Raw genomic sequence first — 13,264 nt, 5'->3', positions numbered from 1 at the left:
CCAATTTGAATAAAAAGCTAACTCCGACTGCACTGTTCAATGGTTAGTTATTAATTGGAATGTATGTACCTGACTGTTGTGAAGTGCCTTGAGACAACATGTGTTGTGAATTGGCGCTATATAAATAAAGCCGAATTGAATTGAATTAAAATAAAGTAATTATAAATTACATAAAAACATAACAGTATTTCATGACCTAAACATATTGCACTATTAATAAATTAACAATAAGTTAGTCTAACAGAGCTTTGTAGCCGGGGCACTGGCCACCATGTGGTTCAGCAGGGCTTTGAAAGGCACCATTCATTGACTGAACCCAGGCCAACCCCAATTGGGCCTCTTTGTTGCATCCAAACATCTGCTGTGTCCAAGGAACATCCTGGAGGAGACTGGTCTGCAGAAAAACAAACCATTCTAAGAGCTCTGTGCTTCCTCTGTCCCATGCTTCCCTCTCTTGCCTCTGCGGACAAAGGCAGTTCATTCACATTTACCCTGCACCACCAGTGTTGCCCTTGTCACTTGTGTTTTATCTTTGTGATGCTCTGTTCCTGTGTTCAAAGGAAACAATCCTCCCCTCGCGGTTAACAAAAACTCTGACAAAAATACTGCTTGTTTGGACTTTCATTTTTCTACCCCGAGTTTCATATAATACATTTCTGAACTATTTTATTGATTAAAATGTGTGACAACTAAAAGGAAAAATAAATAAGCAAAACATTGTTGATTTTAGCTGCAACATTTCATTTAAAATGTGTTTTATAATCCAAAGCACTTATCAATTTGCTTTTGACCAGATGGGGGAGCTCTCAGGCCATCCAGGAGTACTGTAGTACTACTTCTATACATCTGTCTCTCTGCATCTATGTCCTGGGAGACTTCTGCAGAGCTACACAGTAAGTCTTGCAAAAATGGTAAACAGAGCAGCAATAACCATACAAAGTGCTGACTCTGAGTTCAGGACAGTGTTTGTTTGCATGGGGAAACAGCTGTAAAATTATGATTCCTTTACATTCCTTTGTCCTTTATGTAGCTATGTTGGATATTTAATAAAGACATGGTAGAATGTCCTAAAACAGCATGTTTGGAATATTAGACTTTTGCTTGTTTCTGTTAATTTGTTGTTTACATGTTTAAGTTTAGCTCCTGTGGATTTACCTGAAACATGTTTGTGTCCCTTTCTGAGCTTCTGGTTATGCAGACACACATGTAAACATACCAGTTTGTGGCAGATGCCTGTCAGTGCAGGTTGAATCTCTTCTCAGGGAAAGTAATAAGAGAGAGAAACCACTGGGGAGCAACAGACACAGTTTCTGGCTGGGAAAAGGTTCAAACATTTTCTCTCAGTCAGTGAAAGAATTAATAAAAAAAAAAGCAAAGCATAGAAAACTACAACAAATATTTATATAAAATGTCCTTACCCCCCTCTGCAATCTCGTCTCACTCTCTATTTCTGGTAGTCTGACATTGTCAGACTGCATTTCCTTCACAACACAAATCAATTAAGATGTTTCGTTTTAATAAAAAAATATATTTCATAGTTCATTTTTTAAATCTATGTGCTTCTTTAATCTAAGTTCTGGTGAAACTGAGAGATGCTGTAAATTATCAGAGTGATCATGAACTGCTTAACAGATAGCTATATTTAATGGCAACCCAGGTACATGTGTTAAAAAGCAACAAATAAATTTTAAAAACGATTTAGGTATTATTGCAGTAGCATAAGAGGTAAATATTCTGGTTGTTTTAAAATGGCAGTCAAAAACACAAGTAGACAGTTTTTATGTTTGAAGAGATTTTACCTGGAACTATGTGCTTTGGTCAGAGAGCAAACTTGGACTTTTCATCAACAAACATTCGTGGTGGGTTTGGTGTGAAACAAAGAACGAATGTGTAGAGAAGAAAAACATGTCCTCTGTAAGGAATGGTAGAGATTCTGTGATGTGAACATGTTTCTCTCTATAGGCTCAGAAACACAAAGATACTTTAAAGATTAATCTTGTGGCTTATGTTAGAAAACAGAGAACACATCTTTCAACAGAATACTAATACAAACATGGCCAAATCATTACAAATAAGGCCCATGTGTCACAAAGTCAAGCTCATTCCACAGACCCAAATCCTCCAGAATACCTGAGGGGTGAGTTGAAGAGAAGAGAGAACAGGAGAGGACCTAGGTCTCTTAATGGTTTAGAGAGACTGTGTAAAGATAAAATGTCAAAGATCCCTCTGGAAAATGTTATAGGAAAAGACTAAGAGCTCTCCTACTGGCAAAAGGGCATTGAACAATGTATTGTTAGGAGGTTTGCCATTAATGGTGCCAATGATAACTTTGTTGAAATAAAAACGTTTGGTTATTTTTCTACATTTAGTTTGTAAGATTACAATAAAACACTTTAAAAGCAATTACTTAACAACTAAAATTGACATAAAGGATTATGCTTTATGATGCATTTGTGGCAAACAAAAGTAGCCTTTCAGATAGAGAACTTGGGTTTTATATTTGTTAGCTGTTTTACTTCTCTCATCTTGAACTTACCAGGAAAATTAAGAAGCTTTTAATACATAAAATCCACATAAGACTTGAAGTGGAAGACCATGACTCTGGTTGGCACGGTTATATTAAAATTAAATCTCTGTTCACCCTAAAACTGGCTATTAACTGTGGCAGTTTAGTGTTTCATTACTGAATGAAAATCTGTTATGGGATCTAAAGTCTTCAGGAGGGGGATGTAGAGATTATGCCAGGTTCTAAATCTTGGCAAGGGTTGCTGCCAAGTCTCTGCACCGCTTGTTTTTATTTGAGACTTTATATGCAAAAACTGTTTAAACATGGAATATTTTTCCCCTCTGACCTTTCGGGTTCTTTGTTATTTGCCAAAACAGGACTGGCCTCTTTCAAGTGCTTTAGTATTGGCTTTTATATGAACATTAATGAATAAGAACGGAGGAATATTCAGCAATAACATGCTCTTCTGGCTCGACCCCTTTTGAAGGGTGTAGTAAAACTACTTCATTGGGTTTCTCTGTTTGCTACTTGCCATCTAGAGCTGAAATATCCCTCTTGTGTGTGTTTTTTCAGTGACATACAAAACATGTACATAGACAAATGTGAGCTCACTGGGAATCTTGTGGACATTTATCTCCCACGAGGAGCCTTCCTCTGGAGGTCCTGGACTAATTGTGTGGAATTCCTGGCTGAGGTGGTGGAGGCCCACTTTGACAAAGTGGGAGGTGTATGTACACTTCATCTTCCTGCGCTGACAATTTCTCGCTTCTCCTCAAGTCAGCATCTTTGAGGAAAAGCGCTGTAAACAGAGTCAGCTGGGAGAGGTGAGAGAGTTTCGTTAGAAGAGAAGGACTTCATCTTGCCCTTGAAACTTTGTTGAGTAGCAGTGTTGTTCAGCAACTGCAGACAGCTACTCCCTCCTTTTTTCTGTCATCATGTGATGTTATAGACACACCAAGTGAATCCCTCTATACTGCAATAGAGTGATTAGTGGCATGATTAAATACTGCTGTGTAAGTTATCTGTGAGGTCTGATTAGGACTTATGCAGTGCATCCAGAAAGGTTATTTAGTCTCTGAATTACATGTCAGACATTTTACACCTACACTACAGATTAAGTAGATGTTTATGTAGCTGTCAATCACTGCTGAGTCTGTTCACACTAGCTAATGCTTACAAACTGTAATTGTTTGACTAATGCTGAAGCTGAGATCAAAAAAACCACTGGGTGTCTTTTATAAGATGGCAGTGCAAGCATTACACCAAGACAAGGCTCCTATCTCCCACTCTGAAGTGCAAATGAGTCTATAATTAGATTCCACACGTAAGATGCTCAACTGCTTTCTGGGTTTGCAATCAATAGTCTAAAATACTGCAAATAACACAATATATAGATTTGCAAGAACACTGGGCATCCTCTTTAGGATAGAAGTTAAAATCTAAATTTTACAGGGCATTGTAAAAAGAATTTCTATTCCTTGGAACTTTCAGATGTTGCTATGTAACAACCAAAAACTTCCATGTATGGTATTAAGATTTTTTTGATAGACTAACACAAAGTGGTCAAAAACCAACAAGTAAATAGAAAACAATGAATGGCTTCCAATTTGTTTACAAATATAAACGGAAAAAGTATGTTGTGCATTTGTCTTCAGTGCCCCCAGTAAATACTGTTTTTTGCTGTAGTTATAGCTGCAAATCTGTTTGAGTTTGTCTGTACCACCTTCATCTATCCTTCCTTGCAAAACAGTTCAAGTTTAGTCAGATTGGTTTGAATGTCTGTGAACATGAGTTTTCAAAGCTCAGTTGGAATTTCTTCTGGACTTCTGCCCCATGAATATGCTTTGATCTTAACCATTCCATTGTATGTGGCTTTCGTTTAACAATGGCTTTCTTGCCTCTCTTCCAAAAAAGGCTAGATTTGTTAATTCCACAACTAGCAGTTGTCATGTTGATAGTTGTTCCCACTTAAGCTGTGGATCTCTGCTTCTCTTCCAGAGTTACCATGGGCCTCTTGGCTGCTTCTGATTAATGCTTACCTCGGGATGTCCAAAGCTCTGGGTATTGTTTAACCTCTTGTAACCCAAGGCGTTTTTGTGAAGTTTGTGCTCAAAATGACAAAATAAAAGTTTCATACAGCTGAGGCAAACTAAAGCAAAGTTACAGAGGTTTTAGTAAAGTCATTCATAGGCATTTTCCTGTTGGCACCATATGGCACATTTCGGCACCATCTGCAAAAGTGGAGATTTCATACATGTATGTGTGCACAACACATGTATGTCACAACACCTTTGTTTACCAGGCTGGTGGGGGTGGGGGTCAGGGAGTTGAATGCAGAATCAGATGCAAACCACAACTTTAGATTTTTTATTTTAAAAAGATTTCGAACACCATCTATTGTTTTCCTTTCACTTTACTGACATGACCTACACTCACCGGCCACTTTATTAGGTACACCTTGCTAGAACCTGGTTGGACCCCCTTTTGCCTTCAGAACTGCCTTAATTCTTTGTGGCATAGATTCAACAAGGTACTGGAAACATTCCTCAGAGAGTTTGGTCCATATTGACATGATAGCATCACACAGATGCTGCAGATTTGTCGGCTGCACATCCATGATGCAAGTCTCCCGTTCCACCACATCCCAAAGGTGCTCTATTAGATTGAGATCTGGTGACTGTGGAGGCCATTTGAGTACAGTGAACTCATTGTCATGTTCAAGAAACCAGTATGAGATGATTCATGTTTTATGACATGGCGCGTTATCCTGCTGGAAGTAACCATCAGAAGATGGGTACACTGTGGTCATAAAGGGATGGACATGGTCAGCAACAATACTCAGGTAGGCTGTGGACACGATGCTCAGTTGGTACTAAGGGAACCAAAGTGAGCTAATAAAATATCCCCCACACCATTAAACCACCACCACCAGCCTGAACCGTTGATAGAAGGCAGGATGGATCCATGCTTTCATGTTGTTGACGCCAAATTCTGACCCTAACATCCGAATGTTGCAGCAGAAATCGAGACTCATCAGACCAGGCAACGTTTTTCCAATCTTCTATTGTCCAATTGTGGTGAGCCTGTGCGAATTGTAGCCTCAGTTTCCTGTTCTTAGCTGACAGGAGTGGCACCCAGTGTGGTCTTCTGCTGCTGTAGCCCATCAAGGTTCGACGAGTTGTGCGTTCAGAGATGCTCTTCTGCATGCTTTGGTTGGCGAGTGGTTATTTGAGTTACTGTTGTCTTTCTATCAGCTCGAACCAGTCTGGCCATTCTCTTCTGACCTCTGGCATCAACAAGGCATTTGCACCCACAGAACCGACGCTCACTGGATATTTTCTCTTTGTGGGACCATTCTCTATAACCCTAGAGATGGCAGTGCGTGAAAATCCCAGTAGATCAGCAGTATCTGAAATGCTCAGACCAGCCTGTCTGGCAGCAACAACCATGCTGCGTTCAAAGTCACTTAAATCATCTTTCTTCCCCATTCTGATGCTCGGTTTGAACTGCAGCAGGTCGTCTTGACCATGTCTACATGCCTAAATGCATTGAGTTGCTGCCATATAATTGGCTGATTAGAAATTTGTGTTAACGAGCAGTTGGACAGGTGTACCTGATAAAGTGGCCGGTATGTGTGGAAAATATATGCACTGATCGAACTTGCAGATTTGCAGCTGTGTGCAGTGCAGCTATTGCAGATTTTAGGATGTTAAACCCTACAGAACACTATAGACTTGATCTTAGTTGTGAATTAAAAAAAATAAATGTCCACATTGATGACTTTAATATATTGCATACAGGCATGAAAATGGTGTTAATTTAAACAAACTACAAATGCCTCCCTCTTTCCTTTCCATCATGCCTATTTAATAAATTCAGCAAGAAAACCTTTGCGTTCTCTTGTGTGTAGTTCTCCTATTATTCCTTCTTTTTCCTCTCTGCCCCACTTTCATTCCTGCGACCATTAAGAACGACACTCTGCATAGAAAGCCCATCTGAAATATGTGATGTAGAGTGCTGTGGACAACCCCTCTGCAAAGCGCTGCGTGCCAGCCAGCACCCTTATATACCTTTTATAAGATGCCAGGACTGCACTGCAGCTTGGTCTCCATCCAGATCACAACACTGCATGTAACTGGCCCTTGCTGCTGGACCCTGGCATCAACTTGGAATACTAAAAGCTCCAGTTAGAGTGCATAATGGCAGAGAATAGATCATTTATGGCGATACTAAAAGAACTGGCTGCTCAGGGCGTGATTTTTACTCTCGGATGCTTCGGTAATGTGAAATTCCTGTATGACCCAGTGGTTCTACTAGTCTATATTTGTACTCTCAGTGGAAGAGTGTGTATTTAAACAGTTTTTCTTTTCAGAGACTAGAAGGTTGGGGATATTCCAAAATTAGGACTGAGTGCTGCTCCACTAATTTGTAGTTTCCAGTACTTGTTAGATGTTTGATCAGCCTGTCAAACTTTAGAACACTAAAATAAACCTATTAAATATTTTGTTTTATCAAACAGAAAGGATAAAATGATATGCTTTTCAATGGCCATTAAAGGCCCTAAGAAACTGCTGCAGCAGCTTTTCTGACTTTTCACATATTTGGGAGCAAACGCCGACTTTTTACAGCCTCCTTGCAAGCAAAGGGTTGAGAGTCTGATATTCAGAAAAAAACAACTTTGAATGGGGCATTGCTCCAAACAGGCATATTTGTCTCTAATGGCACTTGAAAGCCCATTCTGTCTCTGTGAAGAAGCACAGCAATCTCTGAGATCTACTCAGAACAAGGTGGTGTGAAGTATGGCTAGTGCCACAAGCAGAAGGATGTCAATTATCTCACACTTCATCATGAATTCTTGTAATTAATTGTTGAACAGAAGTCATCAGGGTTTCACCAGGCAAAAATGACAGTCACAAGCAAGTTTGTGTTGCACTGTCACCTCGAGGTATAGTTAAACAAGACATTCGCTGATGAGATTAGGTTTAAACACTAGAAGCTTCTTTTTTGTGGGCTAAATAAGAAAATGACTGAACTGTTATTTGGTTCCTTTCAGATTAAAGTACATTTTGCACGTTCCAGAGCAAGGAGGAAGAGTAGCAAGGCACAGGCCCAAGTTGCTTGATGCCCGGTGTTAAGTTTCAACACTTAGTGATGATTTTGTGAAATATAAAAGAATCCCAGCCACAAACCAAAAAATTATAAAGCACTTACTGCTTCTCAGCACTTGACGAGCTTTATGGAAATGCTGATTACATTTTCCACAACCTACCTACTGCCAGAAGTATCACTACCTTATCTAATGACAATGGTATCCGTCTGCTTGATTTGGCCCAACTCACCTGACCAGAAACCCACAAAATCTAATTTCATCAAGTGGAAGGTCAGACAAGTCTCAGAACATTTCATGGGTTAAAGGACGCTATTAAAGCAACATGGGCTTCCTTAGCACCTCAACAGTCTCCATACCACGCAGCATTGATGCAGTAATTTATCGAAGGTTAATGAATGCATATACCTTGCAGTACATGGACAGACTTCAGTAAGCTAACCCTTCTGCATAAAAATATGTTTGTTTTTAAACTGGCCACATTTAATTTTCTACTTTTCTCAGAAACAGTTTTGTGGTTTTTATTAGCTGTTAGGCATTTTCATTAAACCTGACAGAAATAAAGGCTTGAAATATATCACTGACTGTAATACATCTACACTGGCTTCATTTTGTTTTATTTGATTTGATTGCTAATATAGTTTGTCAACAATAGCAATGATATTTGAGTTTAAGATACACCTGTATAACATTTTTTTAAGCTTATCACCTTATGCCACACAAAACAATCCAGGAAATAGTTTTCAACAAAAGGCCAAGAGAAAGAAAACTAACCTTGGATGGTTTTTGTAAAAATGACTTTAGGCATTACTCCCCTGCACCAACTTAGTGGACACAAACACCCAGTTTTAATACTTTGTCCTTGGATAATTATAGCTAGAAGCACAGGGTTAATTGAACTGAAAAAGGTTATCCGGCACTGCTCAACCTCAAAGCTCAGCTGCAGAGCGAGGAAACAAAACCTGTCGAAAAAGTTCTCAGACCTTCTCTCAAATTTAAGGTTAGCCACCTCATCCTCTTTTAAAATGATGGCTTTAAGATATTACAAGTGATGTTTAGACATTACACGTTAATAAATTATCTTCAATGAAACTGGAGCTATTTTCAATGTACATCATATAATAGAAGCCCAAATTACACTCAACACTGTAGGCTATTTTCACACAAAAAGTAATCTTATTTATATAAAAATGTGATTTTCTATTTACCAGGACCTAACAGAGTTCACTATTCAGATAAGTATTATAGCTAATAGCAAAACAACTAGAGACAAGAGGCTTCTGCCCATTCAATACCGGATTATATCTTATCAGATGTATTATTCATTTACAACTAATAATATTCCTATGTTGTCTTATAGAGAGAAGTAAAAAACAGACATTCATATTTAGGGTAACTTTATTTACAAACAAAATGAAGTGATTCCCATTCTTCTGCACAGACTGAACGCAGATGGATAAATATGTTCCAGCTGACAACCTGTGGGAAAAACAAGAAAATAGGACACCAAATGATAAGATGACTTGCATACAACTGATTTTAGAAAAGCAATGTCTTAGTAAACGCTAGAGCAGACAAATGTGACAACAACTCAAAACGGATTCCACCTGATACACCCCGACGTTTATAATGAACTGTCACATTAATTTGCCCGAGTGGGAGCTGATCTACACAATACGGCCCCCACTTGACACCTGTTACTGTTGCACTCAGGCATACGGTAGTATATTTAAGAAATGCCATACAGGGAAGGCTAAAGAGGTACAGGGAAAGCCTGACTGCCTGGGCTCACTTTACCAAACAATATTGCAGCATATGCCACATCATCTTGACGTTATAATAAAAGCAGATATGCTGGATCAAAATGGCAGGTGTAATTACCGCGGAGGCTGAGCAACAACACCGTGCCATTTCACTTCTTCAGGATCTGATGTCTGACGACGATGAAGGGGAATGCAAAGCCACTGCCGAAGAACAACGCCATCATTCCCAGCAGACGCCACTTGTTCTCCACAGAGAAGGGCAGGTTCTGTAAAACAAAAAAAGCCACGTTGCAATCTTTGATCAAAGTACTCATTCGTAAAAAGCTATTATGAGATCTGGAAACTACAATCAACAAGCACGCTTACATTTTCTGTGCTACAAGCAAGATATAAGGTTTTCTATATATACAGGTCCTTCTCAAAATATTAGCATATTGTGATAAAGTTCATTATTTTCCATAATGTAATGATGAAAATTTAACATTCATATATTTTAGATTCATTGCACACTAACTGAAATATTTCAGGTCTTTTATTGTCTTAATACAGATGATTTTGGCATACAGCTCATGAAAACCCAAAATTTCTATCTCACAAAATTAGCATATTTCATCCGACCAATAAAAGAAAAGTGTTTTTAATACAAAAAACGTCAACCTTCAAATAATCATGTACAGTTATGCACTCAATACTTGGTCGGGAATCCTTTTTCAGAAATGACTGCTTCAATGCGGCGTGGCATGGAGGCAATCAGCCTGTGGCACTGCTGAGGTCTTATGGAGGCCCAGGATGCTTCGATAGCGGCCTTTAGCTCATCCAGAGTGTTGGGTCTTGAGTCTCTCAACGTTCTCTTCACAATATCCCACAGATTCTCTATGGGGTTCAGGTCAGGAGAGTTGGCAGGCCAATTGAGCACAGTGATACCATGGTCAGTAAACCATTTACCAGTGGTTTTGGCACTGTGAGCAGGTGCCAGGTCGTGCTGAAAAATGAAATCTTCATCTCCATAAAGCTTTTCAGCAGATGGAAGCATGAAGTGCTCCAAAATCTCCTGATAGCTAGCTGCATTGACCCTGCCCTTGATAAAACACAGTGGACCAACACCAGCAGCTGACACGGCTCCCCAGACCATCACTGACTGTGTGTACTTGACACTGGACTTCTGGCATTTTGGCATTTCCTTCTCCCCAGTCTTCCTCCAGACTCTGGCACCTTGATTTCCGAATGACATGCAGAATTTGCTTTCATCCGAAAAAAGTACTTTGGACCACTGAGCAACAGTCCAGTGCTGCTTCTCTGTAACCCAGGTCAGGCACTTCTGCCGCTGTTTCTGGTTCAAAAGTGGCTTGACCTGGGGAATGGGGCACCTGTAGCCCATTTCCTGCACACACCTGTGCACGGTGGCTCTGGATGTTTCTACTCCAGACTCAGTCCAATGCTTCCGCAGGTCCCCCAAGGTCTGGAATCGGCCCTTCTCCACAATCTTCCTCAGGGTCCGGTCACCTCTTCTCGTTGTGCAGCGTTTTCTGCCACACTTTTTCCTTCTCACAGACTTCCCACTGAGGTGCCTTGATACAGCACTCTGGGAACAGCCTATTTGTTCAGAAATTTCTTTCTGTGTCTTACCCTCTTGCTTGAGGGTGTCAATAGTGGCCTTCTGGACAGCAGTCAGGTCGGCAGTCTTACCCATGATTGGGGTTTTGAGTGATGAACCAGGCTGGGAGTTTTAAAGGCCTCAGGAATCTTTTGCAGGTGTTTAGAGTTAACTCGTTGATTCAGATGATTAGGTTCATAGCTTGTTTAGAGACCCTTTTAATGATATGCTAATTTTGTGAGATAGGAATTTTGGGTTTTCATGAGCTGTATGCCAAAATCATCCGTATTAAGACAATAAAAGACCTGAAATATTTCAGTTAGTGTGCAATGAATCTAAAATATATGAATGTTAAATTGTCATCATGACATTATGGAAAATAATGAACTTTATCACAATATGCTAATATTTTGAGAAGGACCTGTATTTGCAATATAAATGCTAAAGTAAAGTAAACATACGATAAAATATTTTCACAAAAATTAATCTTGTGAAGGTAAACATAAAAAAAACGAATCTGGCCACTATGATCTTGCTGTAATGCTATGCAACAATGGCCTCTTTCCAGGATGCCTGCAATGCAGTTAAGAATCTGAGAAGCCAAATTAGACTGAGTGGGTGTGAAGTATTGATTTCATAAAAAAATGCTCTTTGAGCAGATGTGAATTGACAAGCGCCCTCTACAATCTTTACACTCTTGCCAGGATTATTTTTTGTCTTTTAAAACCAATGTGCACCATTTCCTATTATCTGTGGATTTTTTTCTGTCAATGTCAGAGCTCAATAATAATAAAAAATAAAAATAAAAACAAAATGCGAAAGTGAAACGGTCATAACTGGGCTTTACAGGAGCTTTCCAAACAAGGTACACTCAGACACATGATGATAGGCAAACTGAAACAACTGTTTCCTTAATAAAAATGCAGAAAGTACATACGTTGACTACAATGCCAATAGTATTGGGTCACCCCACCAAATCAATGCACTCCAGTGTTAGAATCACTTCCATGGCTGCTGGTGAATGAAGTTTGGTGTGAAGAAACTTGACTGACCTTAACATTCTTAAACATCTTTGGGATGAATTAGAGACTTCTCATATATCTATGAACACACTCCTACCCTTGTGAAAGATGTTTACAGGATAAATAAAATCGCTATTGCTGGCAACAATGGGTCCATCTGAAAGTTGGACTTTATAAATTAAAAACAGGATGTCATCAACGTTCGTGTACATGTAAAAGAAGACTGACAAATACTTTTGGCAATATATATATGCAGAGAACTTTAAAGTATTTTCCGTTCGGAGAACAAGTCCTAATTTTGTTTTAATATCTTACACACACTTGACAGAAAACGGTTCATGTCAATTTATCTACAGCTTTGACCTTAGCTGTAGCAGCGGTTCGCCGGAAGCAAAAAAAAAAAAAAAACACACAACAAAAAACTAAAAAATAGTTAGATGAAGAACCTTTGTACCTTTTTTTGGAATTACGTCATTACGGTAAAGACCCTAAATCACACAGGCTTTTAGGATAAAATACTATAACAAAGCATGTATATGTCAAGAGTTGAGAAGGTTGGTATAAAAACTACATGCTAACTGTTAGCTTGACAATGTTACCCCGCTATTATATGTAAAGAATATCAGTTTTAAAAGCGGAAAGACTACATTAAGTCTATGTGTGAATTTAAATCTATTTTAATCACGAAACGTTTGAATCAAAAAATATCTATGCTACAATCTTGTCCATTGAACATGACCTCTGTGTTAGCGCTAGCTTAGCTTATGCCAGGCTACGGACACCGACAGGGCCGAGTCTCACACTGTCACATTTGAAAGAAGCGCTTCTTCTTTCAGGAGATAAACTCACCTTCCCTGGTCCTTCGGCATAGTGAGAAGAACGAACAGCAGATGTGGCGAACCGCCTCACAGCTTGTCCCAGCATTATTGTCACCTGGCTTATTCTGTGTCTCAGTACACTGCGGCTGCTAAACGCGATCTTTCTGCTTCTGTCCAACGGAAAGGACTTTGGGAAATAAAAGCAAGGGGTGCTATGGGAAATGCAGTTCTAATGCATCAACGACGACTAAATGGTGATTTGGTTTTGTAATCATTTGTAAATACCATGAAGACATCTAACGGTTATATGATCCAAAATGATAGAGTTCGTTATTCTACAAAAAATATATTTTTATTTTTACTATTATTCAAATACACCAGTCACTTTAATTATGCATCAAAACTGTTCTGACTATGTTTTTGTTTAAGAATATTGTTTTCTTAAATTACATTG

At 39.1% G+C, this 13,264-nt stretch overlaps 1 protein-coding gene across 1 annotated transcript; it reads right to left on the bottom strand.

The window, feature by feature from the left end:
- Window positions 1-8,993: 8,993 nt before the first annotated feature.
- On the bottom strand, window positions 8,994-13,001 carry LOC124878194 (cytochrome c oxidase subunit 7C, mitochondrial). Its single transcript, XM_047382028.1, has 3 exons — window positions 12,842-13,001; window positions 9,495-9,642; window positions 8,994-9,092 (listed from the first exon to the last, which is right to left on the bottom strand). The coding sequence occupies exons 1-2, from the start codon at window positions 12,914-12,916 to the stop codon at window positions 9,526-9,528; spliced, it is 192 nt and encodes a 63-aa protein (XP_047237984.1). The 5' UTR covers window positions 12,917-13,001; the 3' UTR covers window positions 8,994-9,092; window positions 9,495-9,525.
- Between the last annotated feature and the right edge of the window lie 263 nt (window positions 13,002-13,264).

Source organism: Girardinichthys multiradiatus, chromosome 12, assembly GCF_021462225.1.
Source record: "Girardinichthys multiradiatus isolate DD_20200921_A chromosome 12, DD_fGirMul_XY1, whole genome shotgun sequence".
Classification (NCBI taxonomy): Eukaryota; Metazoa; Chordata; class Actinopteri; order Cyprinodontiformes; family Goodeidae; genus Girardinichthys; species Girardinichthys multiradiatus.
Note: the sequence above shows the minus strand (reverse complement) of the source record. Positions and strands in the feature narration are given on the sequence as shown.

What these genes read in the sequence shown, in the direction of transcription:
- LOC124878194 (XM_047382028.1), bottom strand. Translation starts at nt 12,916, where the DNA reads ATGCTGGGACAAGCTGTGAGGCGGTTCGCCACATCTGCTGTTCGTTCT. An exon ending in ATGCCGAAGGACCAGGGAAG is followed by an intron (nt 9,643 to 12,841) that starts GTGAGTTTATCT and finishes TTTGTTTTACAG; the next exon opens with AACCTGCCCTTCTCTGTGGA.